At 39.3% G+C, this 9,743-nt stretch overlaps 1 protein-coding gene across 1 annotated transcript in view; it reads left to right on the forward strand.

Annotated features, from left to right (window-relative positions):
• Nucleotides 1-8,146, forward strand: part of LOC136882022 (protein dopey-1 homolog) — a 168,097-nt gene extending 159,951 nt beyond the window's left edge. The window contains exons 32-33 of the mRNA XM_067154520.2: nucleotides 4,367-4,496; nucleotides 7,171-8,146. Coding sequence (XP_067010621.2) covers nucleotides 4,367-4,496; nucleotides 7,171-7,377 — 337 coding nt within the window. The 3' untranslated portion in view covers nucleotides 7,378-8,146. The remainder of the gene's footprint in view (nucleotides 1-4,366; nucleotides 4,497-7,170) is intronic.
• Nucleotides 8,147-9,743: the final 1,597 nt, after the last annotated feature.

Genomic DNA, 9,743 nt, shown 5'->3' on the forward strand with positions numbered 1-9,743 from the left:
TGGCCTGGAAATTTCTGAAAATAGATTCCTAAGTGTAAATTTTATAGAACAAAGATGCTCTTTCTATTAATGTAATGATTGAATGGTGCTAAAGTCACATTTGTTAAATTGGGAGGTTTAAACTCAGATTGTTAATTGGCAATTTGTTGATAATTCTGATTTTTCCTACTACGTTGTACCTAAACTAACGAGCTAGTTCTGTAACTGAAATCTGGTTTTTGCTTAGCGAATTGTTTGTTAAAATTTAACATCTGAAAAGAAACCAAAAATAGCAGAGAAAGAAGTGTAGCTCTAATTTTAAAGTTTTAAATTAATCTTCCAATTGTCTTGCATAGACCCATTCATGCCCGCACCTTCTTTCACCTCTCCGCTCCACAAAAATACGGTAACAGATATATCTCAGGTATTCAGTTCACGCACAGATTTATTCTGATTTTTCAGTAATGAACCATTTCGAAATGGCGACCACTAATGTGGAGAAATTTACTGAACTTGCTGGTCTTTTATCCACTAGGCTAGATATTAAATAATTGGCAAATTTATTTATTTATTTATTCAGTGATGAACGTAACAGGCTTTTTGCCCAATTACAATGTTCACAATCATCATCATCATCATCATCATCATCATTTCCCTTTATCCAGCTGTAGCCGGGTAGGGGCAAATATGGTTCCTCTCCACTTTCTTCGGTCTTTCCACCACTCCTCCTCCAACACTGTGTCCAGTCCAGGTTTCTTTCTATAATGCTGCGTTGGATGGTATCCTTCCATCTCAATCGTGGTCGTCCATGGCCTCTCCTTCCTTGGATTTGCATTTCCATCGCCTTTTTTGGCATTCTTTCGTCGCTCATTCACTTTATGTGCCCAAACCATCTTAGTCGGCTCTTCTCTATTCTATCATTCACTTTTTCCACTCCAATTTCTTCCCGGATTTTCTCATTCCTTATTTTGTCTCTTCTACTCTTCTGTATCATACTCCTCAAGAATTTCATTTCGGCTGCCTGTATTCGACTCTCATCCTTCTTTGTCATTGTCCAAGTTTCTGCTCCGTAAGTTGTTATGGGTACGTAATACATCTTGTACATAGTATCCTTTGCTTCCATTGGCACATCTTTGTCCCATAACATATTTCTTACACTATGATAGAAACAACTTCCAGCTTGAATCCTTTTACTAATCTCAGCATCCAGTCGAGCATTCTCCATTAATTCACTCCCCAGGTATTTAAACGTTTCAACTACTTCCAGGGACTTGTCTGCAAGTCTAATCTGACCTTTCCCTTCTTTCTCCCCTCTAGTCATAACAAGAGTTTTACTCTTTTCTACACTTATTTTCAATCCACATTCTTCAATCTTCCCATTCACCACATTCAACTGTTCTTGAACCTTCCTGTCGTCTTCTCCCCAAATCACAATATCATCTGCAAATAACATCATGTTCATTTCTCTTCCTCCATATGCTGCTTTTGCTGTTCTCATGATGTCATCCATTACTATTGTAAACAGGATTGGTGATAGAACACTTCCCTGTCTCAGCCCACTAGTTATTTTGAACCAACTTGTCCTGCCAACTTGTGTTTGCACGCAACTACAACATTCCTTATACAATGCCATGATCATTTTTATTAATCCCTGTCCAATTCCTTTTTGCACCAGACTGTCCCAAACTTTCGTCCTAGGGACACTGTCATATGCCTTTTCAATATCAATGAATGTCATCACCATATCATTCCCGTACTCCCAATGCTTTTCCATTAGTTGTCTCATAATGAAAATGGGTTCTATTGTTGACCTTCCACTTCTGAAACCAAACTGATTTTCCTGTATCTGCTTCTCAATCCTCAACCTTATTCTACTTTCCAGTATCCTTTCCATTATCTTAGCAACATGGGATATTAGAGTAATTCCCCTGTAGTTCTTCAAAACTTTCTTATCACCTTTCTTGAAAATTGGGATGATTATTCCTTTTTGCCAATCCTCAGGGACCTCCTTATTCTCCCAGACATTCCTGAGAACCCGATATGTCCACTGCAGGCCTACAGCTCCAGCTGCCTTTATCATCTCCACTGAAATTTCATCTATTCCAGCAGTTTTTCCATTCTTCATCTTTCTTACTGCCATTTCAATTTCATTCATTGTAATTTCTTTATCTATTTCTTCGTCAACTAATTGCCTTTCCTGGTCGTCCATTGAATGACTGTCATCCGATCTTATGTTCAGCAGCTTCTGAAAATACTCTCTCCTTCTATTTCTTATTTCTTCTGGCTTTGTTAAAATTATGCCACCTTCATCCTTCACAAATCTGGCGTTTACTTGATCTCTCTTTTTGTTTCTTAAGATACCATACAGTAATTTCTTGCTGCCCTGCGTATCATCTAACAATGTCTGTGTGAATAAGGCCCAGCTTTTCCTCTTTTCTTCCTCCACTACTTTCTTGGCCAAATTCTTTGCCTCCGCATATTTTCTTCTACTTTCTTCAGTCTTAGATATTTTCCATGCTTTCCATGCCATTTTCTTTTCCTTCACTTTAATCTTTACCCTATCATTCCATATCATTCACAATATACAGTATAATTAATAGTTACACTACTAAACATTAAATGAAAAAAAGACAATACAAAAAATACAATGAACTACCCAAACAATACAAAGTTGGTAATACAATAAAAATATACAGTTACTACATTAATAATTATTTTACAGGGGTGCCTAACACAAAGTAACACATTCAGTTATACAGTTAAATTATACAGTCTTAGTTTTAAACATGACACATTATGCAAAATTAATATTCTAAAAAGAGAAATAAAGTGTTTAATTTATAGGTCATTTGAAAACTGTGAATTCAAATAGCAGAGAAATAAAAGAACAATAAGAGGAATGAAACAAAACATATACAGAAAACAGAGATAATATTCAACAGTATGTGCATTATAGGAAAGTATCACACGCCAATTCAAAGTTGATTCGATTCATGAAAAAGATATCCAAATTATATGTATTTAATGTATTATAAAGTTTCAGAATTTTATTAAGAGGAGAATTTTTATGGGCTTCTGTGCGGCATTTCTTAATGTAAAACAAATTCTTGAACCTGCCAGACTTCCGAGGAACGTAAAATGATATCCTTCCAAGTAACTCTTCATCATCAATTTTACTATTCAATATTTTATACAAAAATAACATCATAGACTTTTTACGTCTTTGTTCCAAAGTTTTAACACCAAAGTGTGATAACATTGTGGAGTAGGACAGAAATGTCGGGTACTCGTGTGACTGTTTCCAGTACACATACTTTAAGAGTTGCTTTTGTACTTTATCAATTAATTTGATGTACTTAGTGTCTGAAGGACTCCAGATAATAGAACCATATTCTAGTTTCGGTCTTATTAATGAGTTGTATAAAATAAATAATGTTGTACGTTGAAAATTTAAGGAATTTTGAAATATGGAACCCAAATTTCTATAAGCTTTATTAACTATATATTCAATATGACTTCCAAATTTCAAATCTATATTGAACTGAATACCTAAATCCATCTTTTGTTTGACTTCCTTCAAGACGGAACCGTTGATGTTGTAAGTATACCCGATATGCTGGCGACATCTTGTGAAAGACATTTTAACACATTTATTTACATTGAATGGTAATTTATTTTCTTTACTCCACAATGATATAGCATTTAGATCGTTTTGTAAATTCTTACAGTCATCAGTGGATTTAATTGCAGTAAATACCTTCAGATCATCGGCAAAGAGTAATATTTCAGACTTAGACACGACATCTACAACATCATTAACATAAATTAGATTTGAGCCCTGTGGTACACCTGAATTGGCTATAAAGTTGTGAGATGAATATCCTTTATAACACACATATTGTTTTCTGTTAACTAGGTAATACCTTATCAAGGAGTAAAAGCCCTGAGAGAAATTTAAGGAGTTCTGTTACGAAATGGAGCCCACTATGTGTACTTGAAGTTCAAATTTTATGCATTATGCATTTTCTTTGTAATTCTGGTGGTTCTTCAGGAGATTATGTTTGTTTTTACATGTTAAAGAGCATGTTCTGGAGATGGCAGCGACATCAACAACTGTTGGCCTGTCAAGGATGGTTACAATCTACTATTCTTTGATGACATATTGTTTTACCAGAGGATCTTAAATTTTACATGTTTATTCTTCTCACATAATGCACAAAATTGGGAATTTCACAAACTGAACAGCGATGAATAATGACTATTAACTGTCCCTAATATCTGAGTTTAGTTGTGTGGTATAGAACAAAGGAGTGTCTGATTATATCATTAATAAATGGATAAATCTATACTGAGTTTGAAAGTTAAGCTTTTTTATTTCTACTGTCAGGTATCGGTGGGCATTTGTCGGTGGAGCAGATGACACTGGACTGAACAACAACCATGTTGAGGAGGAGATGCCGCGTCCTCCCGACTTCGTACCCCACGTCACACGTCTAGCTCGGCTCATGGACATCAAGGTAAAGTAGAAATTGCTTTTAGAATAAAATAATAATAAACACTATCTTGATCAAAAGTATCCAGTCACCCCTACCACTGCTGCTATAAAGAGCTCCAAATTGCCCAGTGCTACGAGATACCTGCAGAATGGGTGGAGCAAGATAGCTTAGTGGTTCAAACATGGAATGATTATTGGTTGCCACATCAGTAAGCAATTATTCTGGGGTATTCTGGGCCATTTCTTCACTACTTCTTAAGTTCTCTAAGTGGAAACAGGAAGACACAAGGTGGTTTGGGAAAACCACATCATATCATATGAGACTGTCATCCATGATTTCTGCAATGCCATTAATTGTAGGGCTAGCACCATAACTGTGAGCCAGGGGTTATGAGGAATTGGGTTCAGCACTAAGGCACCCACTTATAAAACCATATATTTTACTGGTAAATGCTAAGCCTCACGTTCGGTGGTGTTAAGAATGCCATCACTGATCTGTGGACAATGGGAGACATGTTATTTGGAGTGGTGACTCGTGCTATATCATATCGCAGTCAAATGTGATGAATGCCAGGCAAACGATGCATCGCCTGCAATGAAAGTTTGCAGAGATAAGGTGACATTGTGGGGGTGGTATCCATGGAAGAAACAGGGTCTTCATATATATTAAAGGCAAAAAGATATAAGGGTATTTTGTCAAGTTGCATGTTGCTTATGGCAGATGACAAGTTTGGAGGTAATCACTGTGTGTTTCACCCTGATAATGCTCCTTGTTAGAAAGTGAGGTCTATTTGTGTTGCGGTTGGTGGACAATGAGGTACAAGTGGACTGGCCAGCGCAGAGCCCCGACCTTAATCCTATCAAACACCTCTGAAATGAGCTCGAATGGTGACTTTGCTCCAGACCCCAATGACGCACATCATTAACTGTGCTATACAACGCTGTAGGAAGAGTGGTCTGATATTTTCCCCGCTTGTTAGACAGTTCCCCCCACAGGGTATGGGCTTTAATAAAGATTAAAGATATCCACTACTGGGCAGTATAACTGAGGAGCTCTTAGAGGACAGTTTTGAGTATGTCTCTTGGATATTTTTGATCAGATACTGTGACTGCAGACAGTCTGGCTCATGGCTGAATGATCATTGTTGACTCCTTCGGTTCAGAGGGTCCCGAGTTCGATTCCCAGCCAGGTTTGGGATTTGAACCACACCTGATTAGTTCTTTTGGCTATTTGTCGTTGTCCTAACACTCTCCTCTTCATAGTCGGACAATACACCACACTACCAACCACTCGGAAACATGCAATAATGATTACATTCCACCACATAGGGTTGGCACCAGGAAGGGCATTTGACCGTAAAACAGGGCCAAGTCCTTATGTATGACACAACTCGCAGCCGTAACCCCACAAGTGTGAGAAAATTGGTAAAATAAGAAGACTGTGATTGTAGATGAATTACCTAGGAGTGGAGAAGACTCTGCTGCTGCTCTGTATAAGCTAATAATGGCGTGTGGCCTCAAGGCACAAACACCCAGTCCCGAACCACCACCACCACCACCATCCAGCTGTTGGCCAGGTCTGCTTGGAACACAAGCCTCTCCATCTCCTCTTCTCTGCACACACAAACACTCTTCCACTCCTCCTATCCACCTGTCTCTTGGTCTTCTTTTTGGTCGTTTTCCTCCATTTTGAACATCCTCTGGGGTATCCTTTCCTCTGTCATTCTTTTCATGTGCCCATACCAACTAAGTCTTGATTCCTCTATCCTGTTCTGCAGTGGCTCTTCATTTACTATATCTCTAACCATCTCATTTCTCATCTTATCCGTTCTTGTCACTCCTATCCTGCTTTTCAGAAATTTCCTCGCACTTGCCTGTATGCTAGTCGCAGCTCTGTGCCTCGTTACCTAAGTTTCTGCTGCATACGTCAAAATAGGTACATAGTACTTCATCATATATCACTGGGAGAGCGGTCGGCTACCATTCCCCAGCTCGAGGCCATCGAGTCCAACTTCCTGGAAAAGATGCCTGCCGTTCGGTAATGCTACAGTGTGGCGGTCGTTCCAAAGTGTCTCATTTGTTACTTGGTTTCTTATACGTTTTGGAAGGTACTGTTGTAATTCATTCACCTGTCCTTCTGATTGTGAACGTCAGTATCCTATCCTGAGGTTGTGACTTGCGTTCACTCTGTAATCGATGGTTGTCGTGACTGCTAGTTAGAAATGGGTGAAACTCTGTTCATACATCCTCATGTTTGTGTATATTATGACCTGACTTACTCATAAAATCCTAAGATTTTAAAACTAAGAAGTTTTATATTGTTTTTTCCTTGTTCGGATAACTAAAGATTTTGGACAAAACTTGAAATTCAAATTCAACCATACAAACCTGGAAACGTACAAAAGGACAAGGACAGTCTCCTTATCTTCATACACTGCTGTCTACAAATAGATAGGCTCTCATCAACAATCCCAGTTCTTCTACGTCCTGACGGGCTCTCGGAAGACTGAAGTGTCTGTGGTTAGACTCAGTTTATAATGCTTGAATGATAAAGAGGTGTGGAACTAAACTATGCCACAGAATTTGTTGGAAATAGAGGATTGTGGAAGCAATTAGTTAATTCACTGAGGCTTGTAGACTATGTATATCTGAATGTGTGCGTGACTTAAACACTACATTCGCTGTCTATGTTCCAGTTTCAGGGCAGCGTAGAGTCTCTACCACGAGTGGCAGGTCAGGTCCTGATCACCGCCAACTCGATCCGTACCCTTCAGGATCTCCACCCGTTCTTCACCACCCTCAGCCTCCATCATACACCACTGGGAGAGCGGTCGGCTACCACCGCCCAGCTCGAGGCCGTCATAGAGTCCGACTTCCTGGAGAAGATGCCTGCCATTCGGTAATGCTACAGTGTGGCGGTCGTTCCAAAGTGCCTTCTCACGTCTCATTTGTTACACGTTTTTTAATACGTTCTGGAAGATACTGTTGTAATTCATTCACCTGTCCTTCCGCTTGTGAACGTCAGTATCCTATCCTGAGGTTGTGACTCGTGTTCACTCCGTAATCGATAGTTGTTGTGACTGCTAGTTGGAAATGGGTAAAACTCTGTTCATACATCCTCATGGTAAATGTTTGTGTATATTTTGACTTGACTTACAGTAAAGTCCTAAGATTTTAAAGCTAAGAAGTTTTATATTGTTCTTTTCTTTGTTAGGATAACTAAAGATATTGGACAAAACTTGAAGATTCTGGAGAAAATTTTTAAAGTTGGAGAAATTAAGGAAGGCATTACTACCTCAACTCTGCACCTGCAATTCTAATATGTTGTAGAACAACCTCGTTTGGGCCTTGGCTTGCCAATACGGTTGCTGCATGGCCTGATGACCTGCAGATAATGAAATGCTACGAGGTAACATGAGGACGTCCTTAACTCGATTGGTAGGCTTCCTCAACTGGGTCCACTGCCTCTCGTTTCAGACAATTTTTTCATGTAGTTTCACCAGGCTGAGTGAATCCTGTTCCAGCCCCCGGTCCAGAATAAAAATCCTTTGACTGGCCGGGAATTGAAGACCCCCAAACAAGAGGCTGGGACGCTACACCTAAAATACAGGGCTAACCGAGTGATCTATGACTGAGTTTCTTTCATTAAGTATGGCGGATAAACAACAAGAGATCCATGGAGTAGCAAATGGACTTTTTTCTGCCAGTTTCATACTCACGATCTTGGGATTCGAAGGCTGACGCTCTACTACTGGTTTACAGAGGGAGGTATAGTGGTAATAATAATAATTATATTCATCATCATCATCATTTCCCTTTATCCAGCTGTAGCCGGGTAGGGGCAAATATGGTTCCTCTCCACTTTCTTCGGTCTTTCCACCACTCCTCCTCCAACACTGTGTCCAGTCCAGGTTTCTTTCTATAATGCTGCGTTGGATGGTATCCTTCCATCTCAATCGTGGTCGTCCAAGGCCTCTCATTCCTTGGATTTGCATTTCCATCACCTTTTTTGGCATTCTTTCGTCGCTCATTCGCTTTATGTGCCCAAACCATCTTAACTGGCTCTTCTCTATTCTATCATTCATTTTTTCCACACCAATTTCTTCCCGGATTTTCTCATTCCTTATTTTGTCTCGTCTACTCTTCTGTATCATACTCCTCAAGAATTTCATTTCGGCTGCCTGTATTCGACTCTCATCCTTCTTTGTCATTGTCCAAGTTTCTGCTCCGTAAGTTGTTATGGGTACTTAATACATATTGTACATAGTATCCGTTGCTTCCATTGGCACATCTTTGTCCCATAACATATTTCTTACACTATGATAGAAACAACTTCCAGCTTGAATCCTTTTACTAATCTCAGCATCCAGTCGAGCATTCTCCATTAATTCACTCCCCAGGTATTTAAACGTTTCCACTACTTCCAGGGGCTTGTCTGCAAGTCTAATCTGACCTTTCCCTTCTTTCTCCCCTCTAGTCATAACAAGAGTTTTACTCTTTTCTACACTTATTTTCAATCCACATTCTTCAATCTTCCCATTCACCACATTCAACTGTTCTTGAACCTTCCTGTCGTCTTCTCCCCAAATCACAATATCATCTGCAAATAACATCATGTTCATTTCTCTTCCTCCATATGCTGCTTTTGCTGTTCTCATGATGTCATCCATTACTATTGTAAACAGGATTGGTGATAGAACACTTCCCTGTCTCAGCCCACTAGTTATTTTGAACCAACTTGTCCTGCCAACTTGTGTTTGCACGCAACTACAACATTCCTTATACAATGCCATGATCATTTTTATTAATCCCTGTCCAATTCCTTTTTGCACCAGACTGTCCCAAACTTTCGTCCTAGGGACACTGTCATATGCCTTTTCAATATCAATGAATGTCATCACCATATCATTCCCGTACTCTCAATGCTTTTCCATTAGTTGTCTCATAATGAAAATGGGTTCTATTGTTGACCTTCCACTTCTGAAACCAAACTGATTTTCCTGTATCTGCTTCTCAATCCTCAACCTTATTCTACTTTCCAGTATCCTTTCCATTATCTTAGCAACATGGGATATTAGAGTAATTCCCCTGTAGTTCTTCAAAACTTTCTTATCACCTTTCTTGAAAATTGGGATGATTATTCCTTTTTGCCAATCCTCAGGGACCTCCTTATTCTCCCAGACATTCCTGAGAACCCGATATGTCCACTGCAGGCCTACAGCTCCAGCTGCCTTTATCATCTCCACTGAAATTTCATCTATTCCAGCAG

Source organism: Anabrus simplex, chromosome 10 (genome assembly GCF_040414725.1).
Source record: "Anabrus simplex isolate iqAnaSimp1 chromosome 10, ASM4041472v1, whole genome shotgun sequence".
In the NCBI taxonomy this organism is placed as follows: domain Eukaryota; kingdom Metazoa; phylum Arthropoda; class Insecta; order Orthoptera; family Tettigoniidae; genus Anabrus; species Anabrus simplex.